The following is a 13,031-nucleotide window of genomic DNA, read 5'->3' as shown; positions in this document are numbered from 1 at the left end:
AAATCCACTGTAAGGGTCTGATCTAATGCCAATTGAAGTCAATAGGAGTCTTTCTGTTGATTTCAAAAGGCATTGGATTAGAATCCGAGATGAAAATATGTCTATATGTCATCTCAGGAAGAGATAAAATTCCTAGACACCATAAATGACTGCTTCTGGAACCCAGAAGGGGAGAGTCAATTCTTGATATAGTCCTAAGGGGAGCACAGGATCTCATCCAGGAGCAAATATAACTTAACCAATCAGTCATAATGACCATAATGTAATTAAATTTAACATCCTTGTAGGGTAAAAAGTAGCATTTAACTACACAAAAGTGAGGAAACTAGCTAAATGGAAATGAAAAGGAACAGTCAGAAGGATGAAATGCTTGCAGACTGCAGGAGCCTACTCACAAACACCATAGTAGAGGTTCAAATTAAATGTATACCCCAAATAAAAAAAAAATAAAAGCAGTAAGAGGACCAAACAAATCCCATCATGACTAGACAGCCAGCAGTTACAGGCAAAAAGGCATCCTTTAAACATTGGAAGTCAAATCCTACTGAAGAAAATAGAAAGGAGCATAAACTCTGGCAAGTCAAGTGTAAAAATATAATATAAAATTGAAGAGCAACTAGCTAAAGACACAAAAACTAAAACAGCATAAAACAATTAAGCACATCAGAAGCAGGAAGCCTCACAAACTATCAGTGGGGCCACTGGCTGCGTGAGGTTCTAAAGGGGCACTCAAGGAAGACAAGGCCATTGTGGAGAATCTAAATGAATTCTTTGCGTTAGTCTTCACTGCAGAGGATGTGGGGAAGATTCCCACATCCAAGCCATTATTTTTCAGTGATAAATCTGAGGAACTGTCCCAGATTGAGATGTCAATAGAGGAGGATTTGGAACAAATTGACAAATTAAACAGTATTAAGTCACCAGGGCCAGATGAACCTTCAGAGTTCTGAAGAGTTCTGAAGGAACTCAAATATGAATTAACAGCTATGGGATTAACCTATTACTTAAATCAACCTATGAATGAAATGACTAGAGGGTAGGTAATGTAATGCCAATTTAAAAAAAGCTCCGTCCGGGGCAACCCTGGCAATTACAGGGCAGTAAGCCTAACTTCAGTACCAGACAAATTGCTTGAAACTATAGTAAGGCACAGAATTATTAGATCCAAATGTGATATGGTTGGGGAAAAGTCAACACTGCTTTTGTAAGGGGAAATCATGCCTCATCAATCTATTAGAATTTTTTGAGGGGGTCAAAAAATGTGGACAAAAGTGATCCAGTCAAGACAGTGTACTTGGACTTTCAAATAGTCTTTGACAACGTCCCTCCCAAGGGGCTCTTAAGCTAACTAAGCTGTCTTGGGATAATAGGGAAAGTCTTCTCCTAGATCAGCAGCAGATAGGAATCAGAGGGTATGAATAAGTGGTCAGTTTTCACAGTGGAGAGAGGCAAATAGCAGGGTCCTCCCAGGATCTGTACTACAACCTGTAATGTTCAACATATTCATAAATGATCTAGAAAAAAGAGACAAAGTATGGTGGCAAAATTCGCAGATAGTACAAAATTATTCAAAATTGTACTCAGCTTTGTATTTAACTAAGACATACAAAAGGATATCACAAAACTAGATGACTTGTCCCCCAGTCATCTAGTTTTGTGAGATCCCTTTGCACGTCTTTACAGATGACAAATGAAATTCAGTGTTGGCAAATTCAAACTAATGCATATTGGAAAAAAATAATCCCATTTATACATACAAAAAGATGGTTTCTAAATTAGCTGTTACCACTCAAAAAAAGAGATCATGTAATCATCATGTATAGTTCTCTGAAAACATCCGCTCAATATGCAGAAGCAATCAAAAGAACAGATATTCAAAATGGGATATATAAGAAGACAGAAAATATCATAATGCCACTATGTAAATCCATGATACACCCACATCTTGAATACTGCGTACAATTCTGGTTGCCCCATCTCAAAAAAGATATATTAGAATTGGAAAACGGTACAGAGAAGGGTAACAAAAATGATTAGGGGTATGGAACACTTCCTATGAAGAGAGATTATAAAAACTGGGAGTGCTCAATTTAGAAAAGAGACAAAATATGGTAGAAGTATATAAAAACCATGAATGGTATGAAGAAAAACAGTGTTACTTCCCCTCTGCATAAGACCACATTAGGTGTCATCCAATGACATTAATAGGCATCAGGTTTAAAACAAGAATAAGGAAATACTTCACATAACACACATTCAGCTTGTGGAACTTGTTTTCAGGGGATGTTGTGAAGAACAAAACTATAATTAGATAAGTTAATTGAGGATAGGTCCATCAATGCCTATTAGCCGAGATAGTCAGGGATGCAACTCTGTGCTCCAGATGTTCTTAAACCTCCAACTGCCAAAGTTGGGACTAGACAAAAGGGGATGGATCACACAAAATTGCTGTTCTATTCATTACTGCTGAAGCATCTGGCAGCAGTCACTGTTAGAAGACAGGATACTGGGCTACGTAGGCCATTAGTTTAACCTAGCATGGCCATTTCTATGTTCTTATGAATATTACAATTCATTATGAGAAATACCTTGTGTACAATGATCAGGTCCAATATTACAAGCTTTCCATTCATGTTACTCTCATTGATTTAAATGGAAATTCTGTGTGTACAATGCTTTCAGGATCAGGCCCTAATATTTCTATTAATGACAAATAAATAGGATGATGTATGTTGTACAAATATGTAGAGATTAAGTTCATTACTACCTTGGAAATCAAGGGTTTATTGTTGTTTTCTTTTTTGTTTGCTTTAATTCAACTGTAAACTTACAGAATTTTCTTCAGAAACCTTACCTACTCTTGTTTTCTCAGAACCCACATTGAAGGCACCAACCAGATTTTCCAGGAAAAGCCGGACAAGTCTGAAGTTGAATCTGCCAATACTCCAGGAGCCATCTATCAGGATCACAATGTCTGCGATTGCTGGAGTTTTACATGTAAACTGATTTTCTGTAAATCATAATATGGAAAATAAAAAGTAATCACAATGATACTAGGGCAATTAAACATTTCTGGGATTTTTCCTTCTAAGTTTAATACTTAAAAGACAATATAGTCTTTTATAGACCATAAAAATGATGCTGAGCAAAGTTATTAAAAATAAATACATTAATAAGATATTGTCAAATATGTTCTAGCCTCTTATTTGGTTGTATGAAATTAATTTTTAGAAGAAGTATTGATTACTTAAAAATACAGTGTTCCTGTAAGAAAAAAGCATAAACTGCTATATTGGTAGAATAGCATCAAATGGCAGCTCATGTTTACATTTTGATTCCTGGGGATATATGCACTGGGCTTCTAGAATGCAACAGAATATAAATTATGTTTACTGCATAAATCCTGCTATGTATGAAGTAAGACAGATCTCAGAACACATGGATAATTCTAAAAAGCTGTCACCAAGTGGGGAAGTCCTCAGCTCGTACAGAAGAACATAGTTCTGTTGAATTCAATGGAGTTGTGCTGATTTGCACCAGCTGGGGATCTAGCCTAGTCTCTCTTGTACAATCAGAAAGGAAAAGCAATGTACAAAAATAGAGGATAGTCACAGAAGAGAAAGCTGAACTTCGGAAGCAGTGGAGATGTCTGTTAATATTCTTGCTGGCTTGGTTAAATTACAGGGAAAATGGAGGAAAGTGGTAATAGGAAAAGGGAAACAGAAAGTTAAGTAGGTTTTAGAGTCACTCACAGGCTAAGATAACAGGAAGATTTTAAGGTAAGACACAGGGATAAAAGAATTCCTGACATACTAGGCTGGACAAGCGAAATTGCAACATTCAACTGTGAACGTAGCAGTGAGACAGCTGAGAAAAGGCAAAATAATGCAGCGGATCAGGCAGAAGAGTGGATGGTTATAACATCACAGAGCTAGGGGAAATCATGGAATTTCATGACCAGAGGAGGGGCTGAACTGGATTCAGGGATGGAGGGGATGCGTGTGGTGGTGGACAACAGTTACTGATAGTTTGCATGGCCAAGAGAAGGGAAATTAATGGGGACCTGTCATGTAGGTGTGTCAATGGATTTCTGGATACCTGGCAGCAGCAATGAATTATCTTTTCTATGTTTGAAAGTAGGAATATAGCAAACTCCTCACTGCATTCAATGGAGAATGAGATGAATGGGGAAATGTTGGGGATAATTGAGTCAAACAGTACAGAAGGGGCAACATGCATTACAAACTGCCTCAATTGATATGTCTACACTTACACCAGTATGTAGAGTACATACGCTGCACATCCAGCTAGCATAGATATAAACTGCAGTGTAGATGGTGAGGCACGGCTTAGGGAGTAGAAAAAAGCCCCCTACATGCCTGAACCCCTAGGGTATATACCCTACACTGCTTTCTACAGGCACCAGTAATGCTTCCCACAGCTATACTGCTATTTTTCAGTTTCATGCTGCCTCCTTCAACTAGAGCCTTTCCCTGCCACAGTGAAAGGCTCTGTCAGCAGGGAAAGGTTCAGGCACAGAGGAGGCTCAGGCACAGAGGAGGAAGCGGGAATGCTGCTGGATCTTTTCACTACAGACTCTACACATGTAGCTACCTAAGTACGCTGTACTCTGCATGCCACCATAAGTGTAGATATAGCCAATGATAAAATAACCTGTGTCTTTGAACTTGGGAGAGAGGCTAAGTAGACAGAAAGATGAGTTTTCACTTGGCCTGATAGACAATAAGCTCTGATGTGCATCACCTGTTTCCCCAGGAGCCACAAGGTAAACTTGAGATTACAAAGGGTATTCAAACATCAGCATGAGTAGTGCAGAAAGAGGTGAGTGGAAAGGGATACAAATTGCTCAAGTGCTGAGAAAAGGACAGAGTTGTTTAAATGGGGGTTTAATAAGAGCGGAGGTTCAGTGAGAGGAGACGGGGTGCACATATTGGCCCTCTTGAATGCTCATAGAACATTGAATGTGATTACATACCATGTGGTCAGCAGCTTAAAACAACACCATAACAGTAAAGTCACTAGAATGATTATCTTAAATATAAATACAATCTGATGTGCAGAAGGACTAAGAATGGTAGCCAACGTCACAAACTTTTTTAACTGAACAGAATAAGTCATGTTGTTTGTTTCAAATTTGATATAACCACAGTGGATGGCAAACCCAGTCCATAAAGTTAATGCTAATTCACTAGAAGTATTTTATAAGGATTAGGGTGTTTTTCCTACATACAGTTAGCAGTAAGGAATAGACTACGAACACATGGAAAAATTCCACTTGTGAAATTGCCAAAACAAAACCTTTATTTCAGATTTTTACAGTACAAGACAACGGTATTTGAATTGGCAATATATTTTAGTGTATAAACACTAGAAAAACAGTAAGTATCAAGAATGTGAGCATATTGGAAAAAAGTGAGAATAAATTGGAAGATAACTTTAAATAAAGCTCCCAATCCTTCTGCCATTGAAATCAATGGCAAAGTTTCCATTGACTTCAGTGGGATTAGGATTTGATTTTTCATTATTTAACTGCAGCTGATATCTGCCACAGCATGGTCTAAACATAAGTATGTTTGCCCAGTTATGTTTCCTGTTGATCAATTTGCATTTCTTGACTTGTCACTAAAATGGAGGTCAGTTTTACCATCCTTACATTGCATAGTACATTATGTTCCATTAGTTTCAGCAGGACTATTGGCAGAGAAAAATGCTATTCAAACAAAGTGAGGATGGAAGAACAGGTCCCTGGGTTTTCATCCAAGTAGGTACACTGCAGCGCAGAAGTGACTTTTCAGTGTGATCCACGGAGATTTATCCATCCACACAATTAGGATAATAGGATTTGTGTGGCTAAAGTCCCTCTCACCACTTTTAAAAACTTAGGGTATTCATGGTTTCAGAATCAATCTATTTCTCACTTCTTACACATGAAGAAGTTTTTTTGAATGAGGCCTTTTCAATCCTGTAGTTATTACTTTGCCAAATTTATATATCTTTAATTGGAGTAGGCAGATTCATTTACAGCAGCAAAACAGTAAAGAAAACAAAAACCGCATTCTTTCAATATTTTATTTCCATATAATCAGACCAGTGTAAATAGTTGTATCAAAATAATCATTTGTGATTTGATTCAAGATTGTATTGAAATGCCACAGAATGTGAAAATATAGTTCACTCTTCATAGCTGGGATGCACTTGTGGGAATCTTTTCTGCTTAAAACATTTGTTTGTTACTTCTGTATACCCACTATTTGTTTATGTTTTCTCCAGTTCAACTTAATAGAAAGTGTAGAAACTTCCCTAAAATGGAATAAACAATAGTGAGACATTAAAAGCAGTCTTTGCAATTTGACAGGAATACAAATTCAACATCATCCCAGCTTACAGTGTTATTGTGAAAGAGATCATGAGATCAAATACACTTATTCTTCCTTTTGACCAAAACACAAGATTTAGACTTTCTAAACAAAAAAAAAAATCTGATTTTTAAGCCAAACTCATTGTTTGCTGGGGGAGAGAGGTTCTGGCTCATGACTTTTGAATGCTTGGGGGTGTCAAGGTGGATATTTCCTGGGTCTTCATGGGAAGAGGGGCAGAGAGAGAGGAAGAGGTTGAAAATGGACGTAAGCAACATCACATGGAAAGAAACTGAACCTCAGAAAGAGTGGTCTAATTTTCACCTAGTTTCAGATGTAGTTTGCAGAATGAAATATGATGTTTTACCTCCCTGTGACTTGACACTTTGCTCTGGTTTTCAAGAGCCAAAACACATGGTTTTTTTCTGCTAGGAGTTGGCGTTATAATTCTTTCTGAGGCTGCACTATATCATTTCCTTTCTTACTCCTGGTCACAGTGGTAAATTAGAATAATATATCAGGAAGAGGTGAGATGGAGAGTTTAAGCAGATGGCAGTGATTGTACAATATGAATGGAAAAACCAAGATAGCTTAGTTCATAGGGTAACGAAGTACAAACAGAAAGAAATTTGATGACAGATGTGAATGAAATATAAGATGGGAGTAGAACAAAGATGAAATATGGAAGTCAGTCCAGCACAGTATGATTGTGTGTGTGTGTGTGTGTGTGTGTATGTATGTGTGTGAGAGTGAGAGTGAGAATATGATGGACAAGGAACCATTATTATTCTGGCATTATTATTACAACACTATAATGACAATATCTTTGAACTGAGATCAGAGTCTAGTACACCCCATATATTAAGGCAGGGACCAACCAGATGCATAAAACATATCTGACCCTCCATTGAAACAAACAAACACTGCTTGAATTTGAAGGACTCAGATATTGGAACATTGTCATGTTGTGAGACCAGTCCAGCAAGCTCAGGAGCACACCCCTGAACCACAGGAGAAAATGAGGCCAGCCCTTTCCCATATATCTGTGTCTGGCCCAGAAAACTCTTTTAGTTCAAGAAGCAGACATACAAATTCTGAGGCCACTTGGTTTTATTTTAATATCCAAACCACACACAATCAGGAAATTCAGTAACTCTTAAAGGGGAGAAAAAAAACAAAGATTATTTCAGGGATAATGCTAAGCTTGAGGTTTTTAATAAAAGTTATAGCCAGAAATGCAGAAACTTGAGTAAATATATTTGGTAACAACTCTTCAGACCTGCAGCAGATAGTCAGCAATTCTTTTTAACCCTCCTTCAAAATCAAATGGTATTACAAAACCAATCAAATGTATTTTTAAAGCAATCAATAGATCTATTTAGTTTACAAAATGTTTAGGATTCTTTCCTATATCCTAACAAGAATTACTGCCTGTACATTTACTTGAGAGATGCGTTAAAATAACTGGTGCTTCCTGGTTGAATCATAGCCCTACTGGCCATGTAATATTTCCTGTGTGAAGTGCCTGAAACTTGAGAAAAACTCTTTCATAGATTGCAGTGATATTTCTATTTCTCTTCACTCTTTGGTACTGTATTTGGACATGTTGATGTTTTAAATGAAACAGCTGTTCTGAGGATTAACAAACAACTTTTCAACAAATTGGATTGTAAATTTTATTTATATGGACACATTTACTTATTATTTCAGTACAACAAATATACTATGATTTAACAGACATCTTCAGGGAATTAGACATGCCACTCAATTATAATTCAAGAGTGTTGAGTGTCAAGTTCTCTCAGAACTGCCTCAGATGGTTACTCCTAGATATTAACACAAAACATTCTCAAAAGGTTGATATGTCATTAAGCCACAGGAAAAAACATGGGCCATATCGTGCTATAATCTTTTCAATGGAACTCAATGGAGGATTGTGTTGAAAGAATCATGTCAGCATATGATTCATTAGAAGGAAATGTTTTTTAAATACCAATACAGCACATCATTAGCCCCTAGATCACATTACATGATGTACATTGTATGTAATCTGCTAGAAAATGTTTACGTGTTTAAACAAAATTTATAAGCATGTATAATATATGCAGCCATATTTTCAGAATTAATTTTGCATGCCATGAGATTTGTGTGTCCAACGTACAAAACCCTGAGTGACACGCTGGCTTCACTGACATCAAATAGAGTTTTCCCATTGACTTCAATATGGACAAGATTTTAGCACATGTGTCTGATCTGTAGAGATGCTGAAGTCACTGGATCAGCAACACTTCTGAAAATAAGGCACTAGGTGTCTCACATTGGTGTTTGCAAAGTACTTTGAGATCCTGACTGAAAGATGCCATGAGATTGATCCGGCAGTCTTTACACCTATTTTTCCACTGAATTCCCAAGAGAGGTATTATTTTCACTCTTTTTATAAGACTGTGATAAATTTTGTACAAGGTATGTCTTGTGAGGTATCGTTTGAAAAATCTCAATCTGAGGAACATTATTATCCTGATGAAATATGTGTGGCAACATTGTATGTACAGTTAAAAGAATCTACTGTATAGACTCCAAGTTTAAGAAAAGCAGTCCCAAGCCAGTTTTTCAGAGACAGACACATGGGTGCCCCAGCCATGTACCAGCATAATCAGATGAACTATTATGGAGTATCGCCTAGTTAAATGGCCATTCTTTGGCAGGAAGAAGGGTGTGAGCGAGAACTTTACACATTGACAATGGAACAGATGGAAGTTTCCATGTAAACAGACTGCCTCTCACTTGAACCTCAGCAGGAGATAATTCTCAAAGAGGGGAAAAGGGTATAGGAATGAGAAATAGAGGCCTGCCTGCAAATCACCTCTCTCGCCTCGTCTCTACTCACAGAAGTTACAATGCTTAAAAGACAAGGGAAGGATCATTGAATGGGGAAAGGGTCCCGGCTAGGAGGCTGTTCAGCCAGTACAGGCTGTTGTAAGCATATGGTGAGATAAAAACCTTTGTTTTGAATCCATTCAGTTTGCTATATTAGGTATTGGTTTGCAGATTATCTTTTATCTTCTTTGTAACCAATTCTGATTTTATGCCTCACTACTTGTCATCACATCAAATCTTTCTGTAATTAATACATTTGTTTTATCTAAACCAGTGTGTGCTTTGGATTGAAGTGTTCGGGAAACTCCACTTGACATAATGGGGTCTGTGCATATCATTTTCCATTGATGAAATGACAGACATTCTATTACTTGTATTGTACAGAAAGTTGCGGGGCAGTACAAGATGCACATTTCTGGGGGGCAAGTCTGGGACTGAGAGTTTGCTGCTGTTGCCCTGTATATAATTCATGAGTGACTGGCTGCAGCATTCATGTAATTCAGCTGGGAGTAATTTTGCATGCTAGAGGCTGCATATGAGCAAGATCAGGAGTGATGGCTTTTATAGCAAAGCACTGTAAAAGACACCCCAGGCTAGAGTACTGAGGGGACTCAGCTGTTTAGCAGTCTAGATTGTGCCCTGGATAACGTCATAAGACGTCCTTCCTTGTTCGTGAACAATGGACTTCAACAAACTCAGAGATCTGCTGGTGAGGTCCCATGGGAAGAAAATCTAAAGGAAAAAGGAATTCAGGGGGGCTGGCAGTTTCTCAGGGAGACAATATTAAAAGGCACAACTGCAAACTATCCCAATTCTAAGGAAAGATAGGAAGAAGAGGAAAAGTCCAACATGTCTCCATCAGGAGCTCTTAAATGACCTGAAAATCCAAAAACAATCCTACAAAAAAAAATGGAAACATGGATGAATTGCTAAAAAGGAGTAAAAAAGAATAGTACAAGCATGTAGGGACAAAGTCAGAAAGGCAAAGGCATAAAATGAGTTACATTTAGCAAGGGATATAAAGGGAATAAGAGGTTCTTTAAATACATGAAGAGAAAGGGAGAAAGGAAAGTGTAGGGTCTCTACTTAATGGGAAAGGACAGCTAAAAACTTGTGACTGAAGAAAGTTGAGGTGTTTAATGCCTATTTTACTTCAATAGTCACTATTGAACCTTTTAGTAAATAAATACTCAAACACAATTAATATTAAACAACAAGGGGGAAGGAACACAAGCCAAAATAGCTATGGACCAGTTTAAAAATATTTAACTAAGTTGGATGTGTTCAAGTTGGCAGGGCCTGATGAAATTCATACTAGGGTACTTAAGAAACCAGCAGAAGCAATCTCAGAACCATTAGCAATTATGAGAGCTCCTGGAGGATGGGTAAGGTCCTAGAAGACTGAAAAAGGACAAACATAGAAAAGAAGAATAAAGAGGACCTGGGGAATAATAGACCAGTCAGCCTAAATTTGATACCTGGAAAGATACTGGAACAAATGATTAAACAAGAAATTTGTAAGCACCTAGAGGATAACAGGATTATAAGGAAGAGCAAACATGGCTTTGTCAAAAACAAATCATGCCAACCCAACCTAATTTCCTTCTTTGATAGCGTTATTGACCTGATGAATGGGGGCAGGGAGGGAGTTGTAGACTTGAATATATCTTGATTTTAGTAAGATTTTTGACACAGCTCCATATGACATTCCCACAAACTAGGGAAATGTGGTCAGGATTGAATTACTATGAAGTAGGTACATAACTGGTTGAAAGGCAGCACTCAAAAGTAGTAGTTATCAATGGTTCGCCATCAAAATGGGAGGAGATATCTAGTGGCGTCTTCAGGAGTCAGTCCTCTGTAGCTATTAAAATATTTTCATTAATGACATGGATAATGAAGTGGAGAGTATGGGTATAAAATTTGCAGAGGGGTTGCAAGCACTTTAGATGACAGGATTAAAACTGGAATAAGTTGCCCAGGTAGGTTGTAGAATCTCTATCATTGGAGATCTTTAAGAGCTGGTTGGAAAAACACCTGTCAGGGAGGGTCTAGATCAGTGGTTCCCAAACTTTAACAACTCATGAACCCCTTTCACTAAAATGTCAATTCTCGCAAACCGCCTCCTAAAAATGAATATTTCCAGGGATTTTTTTTTACCTGAGTATAAATTAGAAAAGCAGTGATCTTGGAAATGTAAAATTGGTTTTTAGGACATGCTTATTACACACTATGTATTATTAATTATTATTTATCATGACAGTATTTTCATTACATTATGAAAATGGCAACACTCTTCCAAGATCTCATTTTCGTCGCTTGTATCACTTTGAATAAGCCTCTAATAAGAGAAGGCTCCTATGTTTCATCAAGGAGTATCAGATGTGAAACAGCATGTAGGGATTTAAGAAGCCAACTCAGCGTTCCTCCTACACAAGCATTCAGGTCTTGAGCAGTCTAGGCAAACAACGCTCGTTATAACAAAGCTTAAACTTGTTCTTCATAATAATTTTAAGAACAACACTAGCTGCCTATTTCATTTTAAAAACAGCAAAAAATATCCACCTCTCTTTGCATTTCTTATAAGGAGTCTTGAAGTTTAAATCTCAGTGAGATAGATATGCTCACTTTGATCTGCTTAGCTCTTGGAAGTCCAGGGGCTCCGGCCTGCTGGCCCTGGGGTCTCTAGGGACAACTCTGTCTGCCATTAGGGATTTTTTTCCCTGAGACCCTCCTGTAACATTTCATGAACCCCTAGGGGTTCACGAACCCCAGTTTGGGAACCACTGGTCTGGATAATACTTAATCCTGCCATGAGTGCAGGGGACTGGACTAGATGACCTCTTGAGGTCCCCCCTCGTTCTATAGAATTCAAAATGACCTCAACAAATGGAAGAATTGGTCTGAATTAAACAGGATGAAATTCAATAAAGATAAATGCAAAATATACTCCTGGGGGTATTCTGTGCCAAACAAATAAAAATTCTGCAAATGTTATTTGTCAAAATAATGCTATATAATCACACCAGTTTCAATTATTTTGGTAATTTATTTCAAAATACCTGTCAGCAAGTATGTTTGTAACAATACAGACACACAAATATCCCCCCAGGAGTAGGGATAAAGAAATTCCTATGGCAACCCATTTCTTGTTTCTCTGCCACCTCCCTCACAGAGCCCAGTCAAGGGGCCACAACCCCTCCACCCTAGAGGCCAGCCATGCGCCCCGCCAGCCAAAACACACAAATCCCCTCCCCCACAGAGCCAAGACACCAGCACTCCCCCCTCCCCGAGCCCAGCTACACCCCTCTCCTTGCCCAGATACCCACATCCCTCCCCACAAAGCCCAGGGATCCAGAGGGAGAAACAGCCTGATGCTCGGTCCCAAGCCTGCACAGAGTATCCTGCGTGTCGCCGTCTCCTTCCCTCTAGCTCCATCTCCCTCCCTCCAGCAGTGTCTTCTATGTGCGAGCTGGGGTCTTCCAGGTCCACTGGCCCCTAGTGGCAGCTAGCAGCACTGCAGGCCATTTCTGGGGGGGGGAAAGGAAATTCTGCACGTACAACATTAATTTCTGCAAAACTCTGCATTGCACAGTGGCACAGAATTCCCCCAGGAGTATTAAACTACCTCACTTAGGAAGAAAAAAGTCAAATGCACAAGTGGAAAATGAGAAATAACTGGCTAAGTGGTAATAATGCTGAAAAGGACCTGGGAGTTATAGTAGATCACAAATTGAATATGGACAAATTAGAGAGAGTCTAGAGCAGTGCTTCTCA

The 13,031-nt window shown here is 38.4% G+C and overlaps 1 protein-coding gene across 2 annotated transcripts in view; it reads right to left on the bottom strand.

Annotated features, from left to right (window-relative positions):
• COL14A1 (collagen type XIV alpha 1 chain) overlaps window positions 1–13,031 on the bottom strand; it is a 175,969-nt gene that overhangs the window by 126,997 nt on the left and 35,941 nt on the right. For both annotated transcript variants that reach the window (XM_050940487.1, XM_050940490.1), the window contains exon 6: window positions 2,855–3,010. In XM_050940487.1, coding sequence (XP_050796444.1) covers window positions 2,855–3,010 — 156 coding nt within the window. The remainder of the gene's footprint in view (window positions 1–2,854; window positions 3,011–13,031) is intronic.

Source organism: Gopherus flavomarginatus, chromosome 2 (assembly GCF_025201925.1).
Source record: "Gopherus flavomarginatus isolate rGopFla2 chromosome 2, rGopFla2.mat.asm, whole genome shotgun sequence".
Classification (NCBI taxonomy): Eukaryota; Metazoa; Chordata; order Testudines; family Testudinidae; genus Gopherus; species Gopherus flavomarginatus.
The sequence above is the reverse complement of the archived record's forward strand: the minus strand, read 5'-3'. Positions and strand labels throughout refer to the sequence as shown.